This window comes from Eubalaena glacialis, chromosome 2, assembly GCF_028564815.1.
Source record: "Eubalaena glacialis isolate mEubGla1 chromosome 2, mEubGla1.1.hap2.+ XY, whole genome shotgun sequence".
NCBI lineage: Eukaryota > Metazoa > Chordata > Mammalia > Artiodactyla > Balaenidae > Eubalaena > Eubalaena glacialis.
Genome location: NC_083717.1, coordinates 82,945,223 through 82,967,364, shown reverse-complemented (window position 1 = coordinate 82,967,364; position 22,142 = coordinate 82,945,223). Strand labels below are relative to the sequence as shown.

The following is a 22,142-nucleotide window of genomic DNA, read 5'->3' as shown; positions in this document are numbered from 1 at the left end:
TTCTCTTGCTGGGTGACCTTGGGTGGATGGCTTCACATCTCAGTTGTCTGACTACTGCTCAGGCATCCTCATCACACGCTCTTTTGAGGGCACTCAAGATGATGTGTGAGAGTGTGTGCACAGTGCCTGGTCCACAGGAGCCTTTTCATAAAAGCCTCCTTGTTTGCTAGCAAAACAATAATTTCACAGGCCATACAAAAAACAAGTGGCAAAATTAGAATAAAACCCCAAATCTCCTACAGCTAAAACCTGTGCTCATCTATCGTTAGAGTCTGCTGCCGTGGATGGGTAAAAATGCTTAAGCATCTCACAGTGAAGAATAAATCAATTTTCTTCCAACCAAACACACTGCAAGAAAAGCATCGGCTATTCCCAGATTGGTAGGACTGACTTGACTACCTAGAAGGGACAAAACCAGGAAACTTGGTTTAGACAGTTATATATAACAGTCATTTGCTACTTGGTACAGTCAGTCTGTTCTACCAAGCATCCCCGCTGGTCTGATTGATGTTCACTTTTAATGAGACCCGGTCAGATGTCTCCCTACCACTGTGAAGGCCCAGCAAATGCAGGAGCATTGGGAGAGCAAGAGGAAGCCCTGCCTGGCAGGAGGCTACCTGACCATCTGCTTGTATGCCTCTTCTGCCACAGCAAATATGTGCGGGTCCATATCGCCCATGTTCTGCCCGCTGTAGGCGTGGATGATGGCATCTCCATATATCGGCAGCTGCTTGTAAGGATTCATGGCCACCAGGATGATTCCTGAGGAAAGATGTCAGATGCAGTGATGGGATTCTTAGTGTCACCTCTTTCTCCAAGTTCTTTTGAGAAACCGCAGCTCTGTCACTTATTAAATCTCCTGTGTGACTTTGGGCAGGTCACTTAATGCTCTGAATCTCAGTTCCCTGCCGAGGTCACCTATATTTCTAGGCTACTCTGAAGGTTAGATGAGATGACAGATGGCAATGCCCTAAAAATGAGAGGCTCTTACAATTCTCAGTGTAAACATAATGATAATATCACTGCCCAAAATAAGTAATAAACGTATCACATCCAATGAGAAACTCAAACACAAGCTTTATCCACATATATTTTTCTTGGTAGTCCAATCTTAGTTTTTGTTGAAGACTCTCCCCACCTAGATACTTCGTTTTATAACAAACTCTAAGATCAGATGTGTGTACCTTTTAGATAGAAATCTGGGCAAATTTTTAGGTGTCATTACACATTTTGACAGAGTCAACATTTCTAATATAAACATAATATAAAACATAATCAGGATGCTCTAGACAACAAGCATTAAGTTTCAGTGTCATTCCTGCGCTCCTAGAATTGCTCTCCTTACCACTGTAGGTGTAAATGAGTTTGGATTCTGCAAAGCGGATTCTGAGATTGTGGAGCACAGCGGGCTCGTGGAGATAGCTGAGGGCCGTGAGGTCATTCTCACCCACGAGGATGTCAGGATTCCGAAGTGGAGGCAGAGATTCTGGATCAACGGAATAATCCAGCTCCTGTGGACAAAGATGAAATTAAAGTTCTGGAAGTAAAAGTTTTTTGGTGTTTCTGCTGAATCACTGTCCTCTTTCCTATCTACCCCTCTTTGGAGTGATCCCTGACACTCTAAAAAACAAATTTATGTATAGCAATGAGAAAATAATCTTCGTGGCTGACCTTTGGGAGCCAGGTGATCCAGGTATTGGCTGTGTGCCCTAGGGTGTGTCACTCACCTTCTCTGGCCCTCCCTTCTCTCATCTGTGAAAAGACTGGCTGGACCAGATCAGGGGTCCTCAGAGCTACAGAGGCCTCAATGAGGGGTGACAGGGAAGTTACATGGTCAGGGACCTGGGCATCCCATCCCAATTCTACCACAGGGGCTCTACTTGCATGTGGTTTAGCTGCTGGTGCCATGAAAGTTTTCATTTGGAAACAGGATTCTGTTGCTAAAATGACTCAATGATCTAAGGTCCCTTGAAGCTCTAAGGTTGCCGAATCTCTGTTGGAAGTTGACATTCTTGGTGGTGAGAAGTGTCTAAAGGAGCCTGCGTGGGGTGATGGTCTCTCTGTGAGAGGCCCCCCGTACAGGTGACTCCTGTCTGCAGCCACCTGTGTTCCCAAGGGCTGCAGGGCTGCCTATTTCTATGATTCTCAGCCCTGGGCTGAGTAACTGGCCCAGGATGGCCTCTCATCTGCTAGATTTCACCAATGTATATTCCGAAAGTAGCTGCCTGAGCAGAATGAAGGCAAGGTCAGCATGCCTTGTGGGCCTTGCAGATGGCAGAGCATTAAGGGACCTTATTACCACCTGTTCTACCTTCCTTCACTTTCACTTCACAGCTTGGGGAAGTGACTTGAGCAAGGTCACCCAGCAGGCTTGTTTCCCTTCCACCTCCCAGGCTGCCTTCCTTTCCATACCTGGTCCTGGACCAGCTGCACAAAGTGACCCAGCTGCCCCTTAGCAAGACCCCACTCTGCAGGCCCTATGCCAAGTACTCAGCACTGGTTTTTCATCTGATCCTCAGAACTGCTTTCCAAGGAGGGCATGACATCCCTAACTAAGAGTTAAGGAGACAGGTTCAGAGAAGTTAAGCTCCTTGTTGAAGGTCACACAGTTAATATGGGTCTGGTTGACTCTGAAGCCTGCGTCATGATGCCTGGTCAACGCTGACAGGGGTTTGGTTTGTTGGCTGGTTGGACTGTTTTCCATAAGGAGAGCAGCTCAGGGCAATCCAGGACAACTGGGCATGGATCCTCATAGCAGCTGCCTGCTCATTATCAATGCAATTATATTTATGGACCTGCCCCAAGCAGGATATTCTTTTTTTTTTTTTTAAAGACTTATTTTATTTTATTTTTATTTATTTATTTTTTTGGCTGTGTTGGGTCTTCGTTTCTCTGCGAGGGCTTTCTCTAGTTGCGGCGAGCGGGGGCCACTCTTCATCGCGGTGCGCGGGCCTCTCACTATCGCGGCCTCTCTTGTTGCGGAGCACAGGCTCCAGACGCGCAGGCTCAGTAGTTGTGGCACACGGGCTTAGTTGCTCCGCGGCATGTGGGATCTTCCCAGACCAGGGCTCGAACCCGTGTCCCCTGCATTGGCAGGCAGACTCCCAACCACTGCGCCACCAGGGAAGCCCCCAGGATATTCTTAACCTACACACTTTCGAGAATAAGATAAAGTGCTGCTCATACATAATTTGTACTTACCCTGAGTTTTTCCGTTATGTTTTAAATCAACAACCTCCTTTTCCAGTTCAGCCATTGTGTGTGTGTGTGTGTGTGTGTGTGTGTGTGTGTGTGTGTGTCTTATGTATGAAAGAAACAGAAGGAGAGAGAGAGAAAGACACATAGAACAGAAAGTCTTCGGGGGAGGGGAGAAAATATGAATGTGAAGAACATGAGATCAACAGCTAGAAACAGAGGTGATATTTTCTTACATAAAGCAGGCTTTGTCCTTCATGGTATAGATAAAGGGTTAAGTTAAAAAGCAGTAGACGAATGGATAAAGAAGATGTGGCACATATATACAATGGAATATTACTCAGCCATAAAAAGAAACGAAATTGAGTTATTTGTAGTGAGGTGGATGGACCTAGAGTCTGTCATACAGAGTGAAGTAAGTCAAAAAGAGAAAAACAAATACCGTATGCTAACACATATATATGGAATCTAAGAAAAAAAAAATGGTCATGAAGAACCTAGGGGCAAGATGGGAATAAAGACGCAGACCTACTAGAGAATGGACTTGAGGATACGGGGAGGGGAAGGGTAAGCTGTGACAAAGTGAGAGAGTGGCATGGACATATATACACTACCAAATGTAAAATAGATAGCTAGTGGGAAGCAGCCACGTAGCACAGGGAGATCAGCTCGGTGCTTTGTGACCACCTAGAGGGGTGGGATAGGGAGGGTGCGAGGGAAACGGCAAGAGGGAGGATATATGGGCATATATGTATATGTATAGCTGATTCACTTTGTTATAAAGCAGAAACTAACACACCATTGTAAAGCAATTATACTCCAATAAAGATGTTAAAAAAAAAAAAAAAGCAGTCTGGCCACCTGCCATCTTACCTGCCTCTCCCACTCCTCCTCTGAGCAGCTCATTCAGGGCCAGGAATGTCGCCACCTGAAGCCCTGCTCATATTACTAAAGCAGCAAACTGCCACTGCAGCTGCTGCCCTGAGATTTTTCTCCCCAAAGCCATCTGCTCCCTAATCAGAACCTTGACTGTGCACAGGAGATACTCAACAAATGCCCCCAAGGAGTTTCTGATGGGAAGGGAAAGGCTAAATGGAAATAGCAGCTTCTCTGCCTTGTCCCTTGCATTTACACACGCCCCCAGGGATTATCTCATCTGATCTCCAGCAGCCCTGTGATATGCTGTTACTAACTCCATCTGACGTGTGAGGAAGCCGAGGGGCTCACTGTCACAGACTTAGTGGGATTTGAACCCAGATAGTCTGCCACAGACTGGGCAGGATTTGAACTCAGATAGTCTGATTCTAGAGGATGTGCTCTTAACTGCTATGTTTATCTCCCTTCCCAGGATCTCAGGAGATGACTCCAAATCCAGGACAGTCTGATTGGCAGTAATATGTCCTGTCTCTGCAGAGACCATTTCCATGCCTTGGAAATTCCAGCATTTTAATATTCATGTGAAATTCCCAGGACTAACTCTGACATCCAGATGGATCATGAATCCTTTGTCCAGCTCTGCATGCAGATACTTGATTCTAAAAACCTAAGGTCAGCCTAGCTATGGATCCAGTGGGATGTCATTACAGCTATGGGGGGAAAGGACGACTCATCATGGAAACTTAAAGCAGAGATAAAATCTGTAGAAACTGGTCATCGAAAGCCATGACCAGCCTTTGAGAGGAACTCTTCACGAGCATGCTCTACCATGGGGACAACTGCCCATCCTCCTGCTCATCCTTTGCCTCTCCCTTGCCACACCGGCACCACAGAGCTTCCTCATAATGTCCTACCCAGCTGGACTTCCTGTCCCCTTGTCCCATCTCCCGTCACTCCTCCAACTGCCCTGTTACACTCCCTCCTGGAGGTCCCAATTCTTACCTGTTTCTATCCATCCATAGACTGACTCTCCATTCTCCCACACCTCCCTCTCCCTTCCTGTTCTCTATCTCCCTTCTTCTATATCTCTTCCTCTTCCCATCTTGATGTTGTTCTCTACCAGTTTGCCTTGGGCTCAAACTACTTCCTCTCCAGGTTTCTCATCTTCACCCAGTCTCTGTGCTGAGACCCATAAAACCAAAATGGTTATCATTTTTCAGCATTCTCCCAACATTGCTGAATCCCCAGAAAGGCAGCAGAGAGCACAGACCTGTCCACTGCATCTCATTCCAGAGAGAGGCCCAGCTGATGCAGGGCACTTTATGTCTTCATTAGGGTAGTGGGGGGTGGAGGCAGGGGGGTGGGGAGGGGTACAAACACACGGGTGCATCCACAGCACCAGCTGGCCATGTTAGGTGCCCCCTCATGTGCCCTCCGCCGAAGGTGCTCCTCTCCCACACACACCCTACAGTTTCTCCTTTATACATCATGGTAGTTATGATCGAGGACCCTCACCATTCCATCCTCCAGCAGGAGACGCAGGACTTTGTCACCAACTCTATAGTCCTTCGCTATTTCGGCAGACTTCCAAACTTCTTCAGGATCAGGAATCCAAACCCTGTTGTACTGACCAACAGAATAAGAAAGGCTTAATTTCAGCACTTTAAAAGCAAAACACAAATCGTTAGATGATTAGACTCAGGGAGATTTCTTTCTGTCCACTACGTCAGTGAATTCATTAGGAATACTATTACCTAATTTTTGCTTGTGAGGTAATTGTTAGCGTATCTGCAATGCACCAGGCCTAGCTGCTTCATTTCACAGGTGACAGAATTCCCAAAGCCTCTTAAATACATATTGAAAAATGAAAGCCTGGGAGTGGAAAGGAAATCTGTGAGTCTCTTAAGGGGAAGATCTGAGCACTGTCTACAAGAGCTGGAGCAGAGGCATGTGGTTCACCACGGATGGACCATGGGGCTCTGGGCCAGACACTTAACTTCTTGTGCTCATTTTTCTCATCTATAAAATGGGCACAACAATACCTACTCAGTACTTTACAGGTTTGCTGGGAGGTTAAATTGGACTGAGTAGCTGACAGCACTTTTCAAAATGCTGTGGAAGTAGTGTTACAGCAGTGTTATCACAGTCTTATCACACTGGTCAGCAGCCAAGGATTCCCACCATGGGAAATGTGAAAGTCCCGAGCTCAATGTCCCACTTGGCTCAGTGCTGATGTGCAAGTCCTTAAGCAGAACCACACTGCTATGTACTGAATTATCCCCCCAAAATTCATATGTTGAAGCCCTAACCCCCAATGTGAATATATTTGGAGAAAAGGTCTTTAAGAGGTAATTAAGGTTAAATGAGGTCATAAGGCCCCGATCCGATAAGATTAGTGTCCTTATAAGAAGAGATACCAGGGAGCTTGCATGCATACTCTCTCTCCACCTGCATGCACAGAAGAAAGGCCATGGGAGTTCAGTGAGAAAACAGCTGTCTGCACCCAAGGGGAGAAGCCCTCACCAGACCAACCCTGCCAACACCTTGATCTTGGGCTGCCCAGCCTCCAGAACTGTGAGAAAATAAACGTCTGTTGTTTAAGCACCCAGTCTGTGGTATATTGTTAAGGCAGCTCAAGCCGACCAATACAACACATCTAATATTCACACTCACACACTGGGAAGGGGGCAGGCTCACTCTCCAGAAGTCACCAGTGGCACCTGAATGCAGCCTGAGATAAACACAAAGTGACTGCCATGTCCCTATACTGCAGTTGTCACAGGGCCCCATGAGTCATTCTTCTCTCTCCTGCATGCATGCTGTCAGCATCATGCACTGACTACTCTTGCTTTCACCCAGACCCCACATTTCATATTCTCCTGTGGTCATCTGTTTGTTTGTTTGTTCATTCACTCTTTTGTTCATTCATTCACCCATCCATCCATCCCATCCATCCATCCCATCCATCGATCCATCCATCCATCCAACACCTGGGCACCTCCTGGGACTTTCCTGGTGACGCAGTGTTTAAGAATCCACCTGCCAATGCAGGGGACGTGGGTTCGAGCCCTGGTCTGGGAAGATCCCACATGCCGAGGAGCAACTAAGCCCATGCGCCACAACCAGACTCAGGGAGAGTCTTTGTTGCACTGCAATGAAGAGTAGCCCCTGCTCGCTGCAACTAGAGAAAGCCCATGCACAGTGACGAAGACCCAACACAGCCAATAAATAAATAAATAAATAAATAAAATAAAATAAATCTAAAAAATTAAAAAAAAAAAAAACACCTGGGCATCTCTTATGTATGCATCTGGCACAGTGCTGGATTACCAAGAAAGAAAGGTATCTCCACTTAGTCATCATGGTCTTCCTACTAACTCAGCCAATCTCTAACCTGGAGCTGCATGTGCATTATGTGTATATTTGCATCTCTCTGCTCACATATCGGTGGTTTCTATCAATGGGGGCACCCCTACAGGATACCCTGATGTCCTGGGACACAACCAGGACAAAAGAAACAAGAATTGGGAAGCACTCACATGGAGACATGAAGTAGCACCCAGGAAAGCTCCTGAATCCAAAGGCTCAATAGCTCAGGATCCCAGATCTAGATGAAGCCTAAGCCGTGCAAGGTCTAACCCTTATTTCCCAGAGAAAACTGGCCTCAGGGACTCCCAAGTTCTCCAGGAGCAGAGCTGAGATGAGCACCCAGTTCAGGCTGGTGCCCGCAGTGGCATCTCCTTTCCACCTCCTTACATTCACAGGCCAAAGGAATATTGGTCCTCTGGCATTGTCCCTCAATGGGACAAATGGACCTCCTGAAGGTAATTGTCGAGTGTGTAAACTCTTGTAACAGGGAATGTTTGTGCCTTTAGGAGAGAATGCTGCACTTTTTATTTATTTATTTAATTTATTTAGGCTGCGTCGGGTCTTCACGTGGGCTTTCTCTAGTTGCAGCGAGCAGGGGCTACTCTCCGTTGCAGCGTGCAGGCTTCTCATTGCGGTGGCTTCTCTTGTTGTGGTGCACGGGCTTAGTTGCTCCACGGCATGTGGGATCGTCCCGGCCCAGGGCTTGAACCCGTGTCCCTTGCATTGGCAGGTGGATTCTTAACCACTGTGCCACCAGGGAAGCCCAAGAATGCTGCACTTTTGCCTAAGTGCCTGCCATCCTTTTGAGTACAGTTCCTGGGCACTGAATTGGCACCAGGCATCATCCTTGACTCTGGGGATAGTCACAAACAAGACACTGCCTTTTGTGAATCTCTGCTTCTTAACAGCTGAGAGGGCAAACATCATGACCAAATGATGACCTGGACATAAGCCAGCTGAACACGTGGCTTGTGGACTGCTGGGGCCTTTCCACTGTGAGGAAATCTTCCCTTGGGTTGAGAGATCGCACCTTCAGGAGTTTTCAGTTACAAAAAAATTCTGGGTAATAATTATGACATTTCACTTTTCTTCTTTATAGTTTTATGTACTTTCTATAATTTGCATATTTTACTTTTATAATCAGAATATGCCATCTTTAAAGGCAAATATCAAAATATATGTTCACAAAAAGACTTGTACATGAACGTTCATAGTAACTTTCTTCATAATGGCTAAAAACTAGAAACAGACTCTATGTCCACTAACATGAGAATAAATTAAAAAAACATAAAACTGTGGTATACTCATACAATGGAATACTACTTACCAATAAAAAGAATCAACTGCTGCTACAAGCAAGAACATGAATGAATCTCCAAAGTATTAGGCTGAGTTAAAGAAGCTGTACACAAACGAGTACATTCTGTATGAGTCCTTTAAATGAAGTACTAGAACAGGTAAAACAAATACAATGTGGTGAAAAGAATCAGAACAGTAGTTGCCTCTGGGGGTAGGTGGGTCTGGGGAGGGAATCTTGTGGGGCGATGGCAACATTCTATACCTTGAAGGGGTCTGGGTTGCACAGGTGTTAAGCCCTTTTTCAAACATCAGAGAACGCACGCTTAAGATATGTACCTTTCATTGTCTGGAAATTTTACAAAAAGAACTAAACGACTATGGAACTCAACAATACGCATACTAATATTTAGGAGGACATGTATTGATGTATGCAATTACCCTAAAATGCTTCAAAAAATAAGATGGGCTGAGGACTGAAGTATAAAAAGATGGATAGACATGTGATATAACAAATATGGTAAAATATTCATGCTAGAATCTAGGTGGTGGGACAGATACTCACTGTAAAATTTTTTCAACTTTTTTGTATACTTTAAATTTTCATAATAAGATGTTGAAGGAAATAAAGAATAAGTATAAAACAAAGTTTGGGGTGCCAGGACTAGACTAGGACAAAATTGGTTGAGGAGCACATTTATTAATCTACTAGTTAATATAAGCTGCCTCACTTATCAAACAAAAAATATATGTTTATCATTGGTTGAATATCAATCATGACTCCCTAAGTTATTTGGGTTTGCTTTAATTCTTGACAGCTAGCTAAGAGCAGAAGTTTGCTGAAATGTGGCACGGGATGAGTGATACTTGCAAGAGAGAGGGGGAGGGAAAGGGAAAGAGAGAGAAAATGGAAGAATGACCTGGCGGGCAATGACACACACTCAGAGACACACGTCCATGCAAATAGGTGGAGAGAAGCCTCACAAGCACACAGACACACACACCCACACTCCACACATACTTGTTGCCATGGGCTACTATTTTCCATGTCAGGTCTGCTCTTGAAAGTATTTGTTGCGAACCTCATAAAGCTGAAATCATTAATACCTTTTTATAGGATAATATTTTTATGATAATTGGGAATATCCCATTTATCAAAAATTGGCCACTACAGAATTTTATAGCTGAAAGGGTCCCAGGAGATTGTCTACTCCAAGCTGTCAAAATTCTTTGCAAAGCTTGCTTCAAATGAAATGGTGGTAGCCCACCATGTTCTGCAGCTGAGGTCCCTCAGGCCCTTCCATGGAAACCTGAGGCTCTGAGAAGTGATGCAAGTCACTAAGCTAACCCAAGGCCTTTGTTTTCCTGATCCCCAAACTCAAGCCCAGAGAGGTCAAAACTCACCAAACACCACACAGAGAATCTCAAAGGCCAGGACTCCACGGAGCCAGAGATTGGGACTCCTTCTTTGAACTACTTGTTAATTAAATGAGCCTGGCTCTGAAAATAATCCTGAACTCTCAACTGCAGCCATCTACTTGAGAGTGCACAGGCTAGTCTGTTTCAGCTAAAAGTAGCCTTAAATGCATTAGGACGTATGGAACCAAAAGGCTGCTTCTCTTCTGGCGTGAACACAAATAGCTTCCTCAGCCCCGGATTCCCCAGGCTGCGCACACCTCGCCAGGCCTGATGCCTCTGTCGGCAAGGCTGTCGGCCGTTTAGGGCCCCGCAGCTGAGACCCAGCCTGGTAAGTAAACATGCCCAAGTTTACCTGGTTCCACCTCAGTTACACCCATTTGGTCCCTCCCTTCTGCCTCACATTCCTCAACCCACAAGGCAATGCTTCAAACCGGAGAGAGAGCTAACTGCAGTGTCTGGACAAACGACATGACCAGCTCTCATAGGACCTCCGCAGGGTGGCTCCTTCCTGTGGGGCAGGAGTCTCCTGACTCAGGTCGCTTGCCAAGCCCTCCGGGGGCTGCCTGCAGCAGGGCCAGGAGGGCAGCGAGGCCTGCCGCCCACGCCTGTCCTGGGAATCTTCCCCTGTGGAGGGAGATCATGGTGCATCCACGTCCGGGGAGGCTCGGGAATGAGGCAAAGGCTTCAGGAGGAAGGGACACGTCCTCAGGAACAGGCCAAATCCGCCCACCCCACATGCTCAGATATGACGAGAGTGGCATCTTCTCATGTCTCCCGCCTATTTGAGGGGTCTACTGGCATCAGCCACAGAAATGGCTTGGAGACTTTACATGGCATATGGGATGACAGGGGTTTCCTCCTAGCCACTCTCTGGACTGGAAGGGGGTCTCCACGTTCTCGGTCAGCCAGGCCAGAGCAGCGACACCACGCTCCCTCTCTTCTCCTCTTTACTCGTTCCTCCAGGCCTTCCCAGCTCCCCAGCCTCCTCCTGTGTCTCCCAAGATCCCTCCCGGCCTCTCCTCATGACAGGCTGTTTCTGGAGAGTTTCACCCATTCCCACAGCTTCCACGACTGCCCTGGCACCTGTGCACCACTGAGGCCTCCAGCCCAGATCTCTCAGTGGGTCTAGACCACATTTCCAACTGTCTCCCAGACGTCAGCCCCTAAATGTCCTCTGACACTCACAAATCCCAAGCTTGAGTGATCATTACGCTTGCCCCACACTCAATCTTCCTCTTCAGTTCTCTTGCCCATCAAATCAGAAACCTGGGACAGCGCTGGACACCCTCTCCCTCCTTCCCTTAGCCCCCAACAATCAGATGGTTATCAGGTGCTAGGACGCCTATATCTTAAACAGGTCCCACCTGTCTGCCCCATTGATGCCATGGCCATCAATCAGCTCCCCCCATGCTGCTCCCACCAATCTTCTCTTGATGGGTACCACAACCTGCTGAGTGCTTCCTCAACCAGGCTGAGTACCGGTTTCCGTGGATAGACAGATTCCTTGACCCACACCTGAATCAGAATTTCCGTGGGTGGGGCCCAGCAAGATGAAAGTTCCCCCTGACGGATTCTGATGAGCATCCATGCCTGCGAACCACAGTCCTAGCCAGTTTTCCTACTCAGGCCTCACCTTTTCAATCCATCCTCTGCCTGCTGCCACCCAAACCACTAGCAGTTTCTAGAACATGCCAAGCTCTTCCTGGCTCTCTGCTATGCACTTCTGTTCCTTCCACCCCCAGTGCCATCCCTCCTCTCCCCACCTGTGAGCAAACTGCTCTGAGCAGTCAAGAGTCAGCTCAAGATTCCCACCTGCGGTGCTTTCCCCACCACCCTCCACCCCAGGCAGGACTGGACGCTTCCTCTTTAGCGCGCTCTCTGCTCCCTCCCCAGGTTTCAGGTAGCTTCCCATCTCCCCCACTGGCGTGTGAGCGTCAAGAGCCTTGTCTTTGTGCCCTGGAACTCAATACAATGATTTCCCCACAGCTAGCACTCCATAAAAACATCTACTGAACAAAAACTCAAATTCCAAGTAGTTTGCACCAATAAACTTGGTATTTTAGTCTTTATGTCCCTTTTTTACTCTTTTGAACTCTCCATATATAGTACAATAGAAAAATCTAATTTTCCAGGGTGGTTAATCACATATAGAAATCTAAAAGCTGCTTAGAATAGCTAAGTGGAAAGTTATTAAACTGAGCTTTGACCTTATTTTAGACAGAGGCCCTGGACTGCATTTCTCTTGAGCTTGCATATCTGAGTTTCAGCAGAATTTCTGTGAAGATGTCTTGTGAGTTCCTCAAGCACAAGGAAGAGAAAGAAATGGGTGAAGGATAATATGATTTGTGAATCTGTGGCTAAAACCTGAGTTCTGGTTAATTAGAAAGGTCTTTAGAGGCATGCTATACAGCTCTACTGCCTCACCCTCCATTCATCACTTTCACCAGTATCTTAGATAAAAAAGCAGAACACCTGTGTCAAATATGCAGATAAAATGATTAGCTAAAGATGATCAAGATACAAAAAGGTTTTAAAAAAGGTTCAAAAAGGTTTTGACAAGCTGCAGAACATTAAACACTAAACAACAAGACGGAAAATTTAATAGGAATAAATGTAAAGTCCAATAGTTAGGTGCCAAAAATTAACTGTATTGCAATAGCATCAATATAAAAAACAACTAACTTTTATTAAGCATTGTGTGTCAGATATTGTGCTAAGGATTTTACACAGGTAATTTAATCCTTACAATGACTGGTGAGACTTAAATCCATTCTACGGGTGTGGAAACTCAAGAGAAATTAAGTAACTTGCTCAATGTCACCCAGTTAGCAGAACCAAGACTTAACCCCAGCCACCGTGCATGTGCATTCCAGGGGCAGCATGTAGCAGCTCTGCTTAAAACAAACAGAACGCTGACTTAATGCTCGCCTGCACTGAGGGCAGCTCACAGGAGGCTGCAGCCCCACGAGTTCCACGGTACTCTGGCTGAGCAGACCAGATCTAGAGAATAGTGCCACAAAGATGGGCATCAAGGAATTGAAATTCACCCAGAGGATGGTGGCCTTGATGGTGAAGGGTGTGGAATGATGCTGTAAGAGAAAAAGTTGGTGGTATCATCACTCTCCTCAAGCTCTCAGTCCTGCCCACAGCTCATTCTAAAGAGCTCCATGTCTTCCAACTCCTGCCACCCAGCCTCAGGTCCACCATTACCTTCTGAAGCTATTCCATGCCTGGTGCCTTTCTTACATCTTCAGATTCCAGTCCTCCACCAGTTCCATCCCTTCAGCCTGTGACCATGCCCAGGTGTCCCCTCTCTCCCTCACAGTTCTACTAAAAGAGAAGCAATGCCAAGGACCTCCTGGTGGCCAAATCTAATGACACTTCCTCAGCCTTCATCCTCCTTGACTTCTCTGCAGCTATAGAACTGACTGCTGAATTATTATTGATAAACATGGTCTTCTTACTTTGCATATTTTATAAGTTTATGATCACAGAGCACATGCATTTTTGTGCCGTCATTTTCCACGTAACATAAACATCTTCCCATGTTGTTATGAACTCTTCACAGTAGCATTTTTAATGGCTTCATACTATTCTATTCTTCTATCTATAATTCACGTAACTCTAGCCCTCTTCCTGTACATTGGGGTTGGTTCCATTTTAGTTATTAGAAGGAATAATCTGATAAATAACCAGATGTCGGAGGAGGCAGCTATGAAATGAATGGACTTTCCAAAAATCCTCTGTGTGTTGGGGGAAAGGTCAGATCCCTTGAAACGAAGGAAGATGATAAGGTCGTTGAATAAGGTGGTGAGAGTAGGAGGTATTAAGAAGATAGGCTTTTAATCCTAGCTCCATCGCTTCTATGTAACCTTAGGCAACTTAACCTGAGCCATTTGTAAAAATGGGATAGCAATAACTAACACATGGCATTGTTTATTCAGATTAAATGAAAGACGTTCTGAGGATAAAGTTCACAGAGTTCTGAGGCTGGCATCTGGCACATAAGAAGTACTCAATGACTATAAGATAAAAGTTAACTATCATCAACATTCATCATCGTCATGACCATAGCTCTTTCTGAAAGCAAAAAAACTCATTCATTCATGCATGCACACATCAAACATTTACTGAGTCCCTACTGCTCCCTGTTCTCTAGAAACCCTTGGTCAATAGGGGAGACAGAGTTAAGGAGCTGTTACAAGTCATCACGAAAAGTGCCTGGATGGAGGGGCTGGCTGCAAAGATTTCTCAGAAGAGGCACTGCTCAGCAATGTGACTGACAAGGGGTTAATCTCCAAAATACACAAGCAGCTCATACAACTCAATATAAAACAAACAAACAAACCAATCAAAAAATGGGCAGAAGACCTCAATAGACATTTCTCCAAAGAAGACACACCGATGGCCAATGGGCACACAAAAAGATGCTCGACATTGCTAATTACTAGCAATTAATTAATAATTATTATTAGAGAAATGCAAATCAAAACCATAACGAGGTATCACCTCATACTGACCAGAATGGCCGTCATCTAAAAGTCTACAACTGGGACTTCCCTGGTGGCGCAGTGGTTAAGAATCCACCTGCCAATGCAGGGGACAAGGGTTCGAGCCCTGGTCCGGGAAGATCCCACATGCCGCGGAGCAACTAAGGCCGTGCGCCACAACTACTGAAGCCCACATGCCTAGAGCCCGTGCTCCGCAACAAGAGAAGCCACCGCAGTGAGAAGCCCATGCACCACAATGAAGAGTAGCCCCCTCTCGCCACAACTAGAGAAAGACCGCGTGCAGCAACAAAGACCCAATGCAGCCAAAAATAAATAAATAAACAAATTTATTTAAAAAAAATAGTCTACAGCTAATAAATGCTGGAGAGGGTGTGGAGAAAAAAACCCTCCTACACTGTTGGTGGGAATGTAAATTGACGCAGCCACTATGGAAAACAGTATGGAGGTTCCTTAAAAAACTAAAAATAGAGCTACCGTATGATCCAGCAATCCCACTCCTGGGCATATATCCAGAAAAGATGAAAACTCTAATTCGAAAAGATACAGGTACCCCAATGTTCATAGCAGCACTATTTACAATAGCCAAGACATGGAAAGTGCCCATCAACAAACGACTGGTTTAAGAAGACGTGACATATATATACATATATCACACACAAAACGGACTGTGTATATATAGATATATATATATATATTACTCAGCAGTAAAAAAGAATGAAATATTGCCATTTGCAGCAACATGGATGGACCTAGAGAATATCATAGTGAGTCAGAGAAAGACAAATATTATATATCATTTATATGTAGAATATAAAAAATAATACAAATGAATCTATATACAAAACATAAATAGACTCACATAGTAAACAAACTTATGGTTACAAAGGGGAAAGGGAGCGGGGGAGGGAGAGATAAATTAAGAGCATGGGATTAACAAACTACTATACATAAGATAGACAAGCAAAAAGGATTTACTGTATAACACAGGGAACTGTATTCAATATCTTGTATTAACCTATCATGGAAAATAATATGAATAACTTTGCTGTATACCTGAAACTAACACAATATTGTAATCAACTATACTTTGATTAAAAAAATAGGAAAGAAGAAGAGGCACTGCTCAAATTGAATTTGAAAGGTGCAGGCAACGGTGAGCAGAACAGACATAAAGTGGTGACACTGCAGGAATGCAATGCAGGATGGCAAGAAGTTGGGCAGAGGGTGAGCCAAGGTAGGAGCTGGCCGGCAGCGGGGGAAGATGCAGAGGCGGGGCCTTGTGGCTGGTCAGTGAGTCTGAAAGTGACAGGGGCCTCCAGAGGGGCTCAATAAGAGGATGGCCGGACCAGTTTTTCTCAGAGAGATTTCAAACAGTGGAACTGCTGAACAGCAAATGCTCTGAACATTTCTAAGGCACGTTGCCAAAGAGCTTTTGAAAAGGGGTGGGTCGTTTTACACTTCAACTGGCAGCAACTACTCTCAACACACTTCCTCCCGAGAGTCCACTTTCTCAGAACCTCTCTTCCTGTGGTTCCTGTGCCAGGCCTCCCGTGTCCCCCTCCCTGGAATGGCTCCATCTGCGGCCCCTCTGCCTCCTTTCCTCCCTGAACAGATGCATCCCCAGGGTCCTGTCTTGGCCCTCTTCTCTCCCTTGATGAGGCCCTCATGCCTAGGCTTCAACTACCACCTCTGGGGAAAACTCCTGGCCCATCTTCTATACCAACCTCCAACCACTCAGGGCACTCTCCCTTGGAAGCCCCCTCACCACATCAACCCCCGCAGGTACAAACCTTGCCTCATGACTCCCCTAACGTCTCCTCCTCCTGAAGTCCCTGTGTCAACAGCACCAGCCTGCTTCGATCTTTCAGACTCTAACCTCATGTCAGCCTTGGCTCAGCCCTCTCCCTCACATGTCCCAGTGCCGTCTCCCATTCTCACCTACCTCTCCATGCTCTCTGCACGCTCCTTCCATCCTCCATGTCTAACACTGCAGCCCTAATTTTTTTCCCGCGCACTTCGGATGACCTGAGAATTCAGCTACCTGACTCCAGCCTCTCTCCCATGGGCACAGAGTCTCATGGTCACTGCTGGCATATCTGACTTATACCACCCTGGATCCTGTCATCCCCATTCAAAATCTTCAATGGAATATAAAGCCCTGACCTAACTCTTTGGCTGCCATGACTCTCCCCTGCTAAGCCCCATCCCCCAGCAGGCTCCTCCATGCCTTCCAGGCCTCAGCAGATTGAATTACTTGACATTTCTCATTTCTCACTAATCAGAAAACTCCCTGAGGCAAGACTAATCATTTAAATTTTCTTTTTCTAACCTTCCCCAAGCATAATGTTTTATATACAAAAAGTGCTAAACATCTTGATCTTTTGTTAGCACTTTTATGAGCTCATCAGTTTTTCATTAGAGTTCTGAAAATGCTTATTCATTCAGTTCAGCAGTACAATCAGGTACCAGAAACCTGTACTTGTCAGAGTCTTTTCCATGAATTTCCTGAAGATGAAACCCTTTTATAGGAACATATTAACAGAAGCATCAGAGTACACCCAGAACTGTCTGTAAATGACAAAAGACTTAAAAATGACCACGGTTAAAGATTTGATGAAAGTTCATAATAATGCAGTTGACAAGAAAATTAGTTATTTCTGAGATATACATTTTAAAGTAATAACTAGGATTATGACTTATAACATTATACCAGAACATATAAGATTTTTAGAAATTTCATGTAATGTCTGAAACATTTATATTAACATATTTCCATACAAATAACCCAATGAAAGTTTAGTATTAGTTGTTTTGTTTGTTTGTTTATACTGCAGGTTCTTATTAGTCATCAATTTTATACACATCAGTGTATACATGTCAATCCCAATCGCCCAGTTCAGCACACCACTATCCCCACCCCACCGCAGTGGGGTGTAAAAAATTAATTACATGGGACTGAGTGAACTGATGAGGATGAGTATAATTTTTGTGACTTTCTGGTTGAATTTAAAAAAAGAAAAAATCCCACAAGAACTCAGAGGCAAAGAATATACAAATCAATTTTCACTGCAAAGTAAAGGAGCTGTTGCAGTGGAGGATTACTGGACTGAATGTCAATATTATGACATAGTATGAGTGTGTTTCATGTTTGGTAATTGCAATCATTGTTGCTTTTGTTGTGGTCATCCATGTACAATGCTTGGTGTCAGTCTATTTATCTCTTGTAAAAATAAAATACAGTGTGTGTGAAAAAAAAAAAAAAAAAAAAAAGAATACACAGAGAAGAAAGTTAGAAGGGCATGCCTTGAAATAATAATAAGGTTTATTTCTGGGTAGTAGAATTATAGGTTGGTTGTTTTTTCTTTTTTTGTATTTTCTAAACATTTACTCTAAGGTTTCACTTGTTAAAAAAAGTAATAAAGCTTTGTAGTATATCAGAAAGAGCTTCATCCAAAAAGGTTAATATTAAGAAACTGTTTTCAGCCATGTGGTCTTGCCTTCTGCAGCATACTTCATACCAGCTAAGTGAGAAATTGCTTTATTTTCTTTCTGTCCCTGAGTAAACTGAATTACCAACTAAAAGCAGAGGCAGAACTCTAAGATCAAAACACAAAGTTTCAGGATTTCAATTCCCATTGCTAAATTTCAGTTATTCATTTATTAAATATTTATTATGCAGCTAAAATTTAAGAAACATAAGAATAAATCATGTACAGATCTCCTCTAAGAGACCACAGTTACTAAGAGGGATCTACTTAAATTTAAAAAGAGATAATGCCACAAGAAAGGTATGTATGATGGAGAGGTTTCTTTTTACTCAGGGAATTAGGGAAGTATTATTAAACAATTAAAAAAACACACAATTGAGATTCGGTACTAAAAAGCTGAACTTCTATGGTTATTTGATATAATTACCTTATAATAATGAACTCTATATAGTTCTAAGTAAAAAAAAGGAAGCTCCAAAATAGTATGCATGTTTAATATACACATTTTACACACAAAGGCCCACACATACACCTCAGAAATATGTATACCAAAATGTTAACAATCCCAATCTTTAGATAGGGGTGTTACAGGTGGTTTGTTTGTTGTTTTGTTTTGTTTATCAATTTGTTATCTGTTGTGTCCTATTTTACTACAATAAACCTGAATTATGTATTACATACCAATAAATGCAAAAAAAAAAAAAAAAAGTGCTAAACAAATGTTTTATGGGAGATAATATGCCTGTCTTCAATGCAGGAAGGGAAATTAGTCAGGGGCCAGGCAGGTAACAGCAGTGTAAAGTGGGTGAGTGGGGTAGCGGGCAGATCATAGGGTGGGTCTGGATGTCACACAGGAACTGGCTGCCACACACGGATCCCTAAATGGACAGCCCACCCATCACCCTGCTACAGGGTGACTACTTGCCTCTGAGTGCAGCAATGGGTTTCAGGTTGTTTTAAAACATTATGTGGCTAAGATTGTGCAGGGAAACAGAGCACTCCTGGGGGTTCACTGTGGCCAAGGTTCCCCCGTCACAAACTTTGACTTAGACTAATTGGCTAGATCTGCAGACTCGGGAGTGTGGGAGGGAGTGGTAGGGAAGCAAGGGAGAGAGCTTAAGATTTTTGTCTCAGTTTAAGGAAGAACTCTTTAACAAAGAAGTTCTCTAAAACCTAAACAGGCAGCTACACAAATGGGGCAGCTTCCCACCTCTGGAACTGACAAAGTGGAGGCTGACTGGCCATTTGGAAGGGAGGTGCCTGGACACAGGTGCTTACTTGGACACAAAGTGGGTAGAGACGGTCATCAAGGCTTCTTCTGGCTCTGCGATTCTCAGAGTCTTTCTCCATCCAAGCTCACCTCTAGAAAACTCTTCCATATTAGTTTTCCTACATTGTGCCTGGTACCTAGTTGGTATTTAATAAATATTTGTGGCATGAGTCACTTGATGATAGGGGTATTCACATCTGTGTATTTTTGCTTCAGGAAAAATTGTTACTTAGAATGGATTAATCAGCATTTTCCTCCGACCTCCAAAGTATCTTCCAAGAATAGTTTTTTTCAAGAATTTTTTTTTATCTCCAGTAAGCTGAAGATCTAAGAAGCATTGCTGGATATTTGATGTCTCACATTCTCACTGGTAAAACTATTCTAACACTGCCATTTAGAACTCTAGTTAATAGAGGGGGAAATATGGTTTGGTTAATTTGTATTTGTACTGTTAACTAATTAAACAAAGTAGAAGAAAAAAAGCTTGCTTAAACCATTGAAACAAATTATTTACAGCCATCGTTTATATCTACAGCAAAAGTGTCTCTTTAATATAAAGCTAGGGCACTTGTCAGGGGAAATGGATGAATTCTAGTCTCATCTCTCTGAATACTGGGTACGATAGATTTCCCCCACTGGGGTACAGGAGTATCTGGCTTTATGGCTATTTGAATAGATTTTTTCCAACACTTTCACACTTTTTATCCAAATAATTAACCAAGCTCTTCTCAGAAGGTTCTGGGCACCATGTGGGAATGCTGGCCTTCCCAGAGAAGGGGTGGAGCCCTCGTTTGCGGGAAGAGGAGGTTTCAGAGGAATGCTCTAGAGTGATTCCCGGACTCGGGGTGTACGTGAAAGGTTTTTTTAATAAGCTGTAAAGCACCTTATAAATGTGAGTAAAGAGCCTGTGACTGCAGTGTCAGGATCCCTGGATTCCCAGGAGCCCTCAACTTCTCCCACACTCCCAGGCACCCGCAGCTTCAGGCACCAGATGAATTTAAGTGCACGTACAGGTATTTTGAAGACTCGGGAATTCTAGAAAGCATCCTAAATACTGCGGTCCGAGCTTCTGTGCCGAGTTGTTCAAGGGGGAAGATTATAGATGCTATTATTCGCCCGTGTCTGAGGTTTCTGAGTTTCCGTGGGCAAGTCTGATTCCCTCTGTGGCTCAGGAGGAGGAGCCGAGAGGCGCGGGAGAAGGGACGGACCCGCAACTCCTGGACACCGGGAAGCTCGGGTCCGGCCGCAGAAGCAGCCCCTAGCACTCGGTCTTCCCATCCCGAGGGGACCCAGGCTCCCGGGGGGCGCCCTCCCCACGGATAGGGACCCGAGCTCTCGGCGGGGCGGGGGGTACGACGCTCCCCGGACCCCCATTGTCTCCGCGGCCCCTCCCCGCGGCGAGCGCGCCAGGTGCACAGGTGTGGCCCGGACGCCAGGTACAGTCAGCACTAGCGCCCGGCCGCTTCCCTCCCGCGCGCCTTCCCTTAGGTCGGGGACCCTGCCTACCTGCGTGTACAGCTCGGCCACCGCCATGGGCGCGAGAGGACAGCTCGAGGGCTGCGAGGTGCAAAGCTCGGGGGCTGGGCCGGCGGCTCTGTGGCCCCGGGGCAGGTAACCGTCGCTGCGGGACCCGCAAATCAGCGCTGAGCCATCTTGCGGAAGAAGTTTTCCAGAAGCCGACTAACTTTGCCGAAGGCTGGCGGCCCCGGAGGAGAGAAGTCGCGGATTGGTCCTTCCCGGCCCGTGGCGAGGCCTCGCTGTGATTGGCGGGGCGGGGGCTACGGGCGTGGAGCCCCTCCTCCGGACGGGTGCCGAACCCCTCCTCCGGACGGGTGCCCGCGGCAAAGTGGGTCCACCTGGCGGGGGCCGAGCGCTCAGCCGAGATCCCGCGGGGCAGGGGATTCGCTGGCTCTCGAGGGAGGAAGCAGGTGTGTTCCGAGGCGTTCCCGACCCAAGTTTTAGCTCCCTTAGGTCTCAACGTGCTTATTGGAAAGAGCAGAGGATATAACCATTTGCATAGAAAATCCAAGAGAATCAACCACTAGAACTTGTTAAAGAGTTCAGCCAAGTGACTATATTCAAAATCAGATTTTAAAGTGAATAAGTTTCCTTTGTATGAGCAATAACCGGTTAGAAAATAAGATATTTGAAATATAAACGAAACTATAAAGTGTCCACTAACAAAAATGCACTTGGCCTTTGTGGAGACAATGTTTGAATTTCTCTTCAAGGGTATAAAAGAAGGCCCGAATAAATGGGGAAATGTGCTATTCTCATGGATGGGAATATTTAACATTGTACAGGTGTCAATTGTACCCAAATTAATATATAAGCCTAATACAACTGGAATCAAAATCCTAGCAGGGGGAGTTCCCTGGTGGCACAGTGGTTGGGAATCCGCCTGCCAATGCAGGGGACATGGGTTCGAGCCCTGGTCCGGGAAGATCCGACATGGGGCAGAGCAACTAAGCCTGTGGGCCACAACTACTGAGCCTGCGTGCCACAACTACTGAAACCTGTGCGCCTAGAGCCCATGCTCCCCAACAAAGAGAAGCCACCGCAATGAGAAGCCCGCACACTGCAACGAAGATTAGCACTGGCTCGCCGCAACTAGAGATAGCTTGCACACAGCAACAAAGACCCAACACAGCCAAAAAATAAATTAAATAAATTTTTTAAAAAATCCTAGCAGGACTTTTGGAGAATTGTAAAGTGATT

At 45.2% G+C, this 22,142-nt stretch overlaps 1 protein-coding gene across 4 annotated transcripts in view; it reads right to left on the bottom strand.

The window, feature by feature from the left end:
* Positions 1–21,217, bottom strand: part of MYO5C (myosin VC) — a 110,245-nt gene extending 89,028 nt beyond the window's left edge. For 2 of the 4 annotated variants that reach the window (XM_061180311.1, XM_061180313.1), the window contains exons 1-4: positions 20,931–21,216; positions 5,587–5,697; positions 1,346–1,511; positions 618–762 (exon numbers count right to left, since the gene is read on the bottom strand). In XM_061180311.1, coding sequence (XP_061036294.1) covers positions 618–762; positions 1,346–1,511; positions 5,587–5,697; positions 20,931–20,957 — 449 coding nt within the window. In that variant the 5' untranslated portion in view covers positions 20,958–21,216. Of the gene's footprint in view, positions 1–617; positions 763–1,345; positions 1,512–5,586; positions 5,698–20,930 lie in introns of all 4 variants that reach the window. The other 2 variants (XM_061180312.1, XM_061180315.1) reach the window with 2 other exon arrangements.
* Between the last annotated feature and the right edge of the window lie 925 nt (positions 21,218–22,142).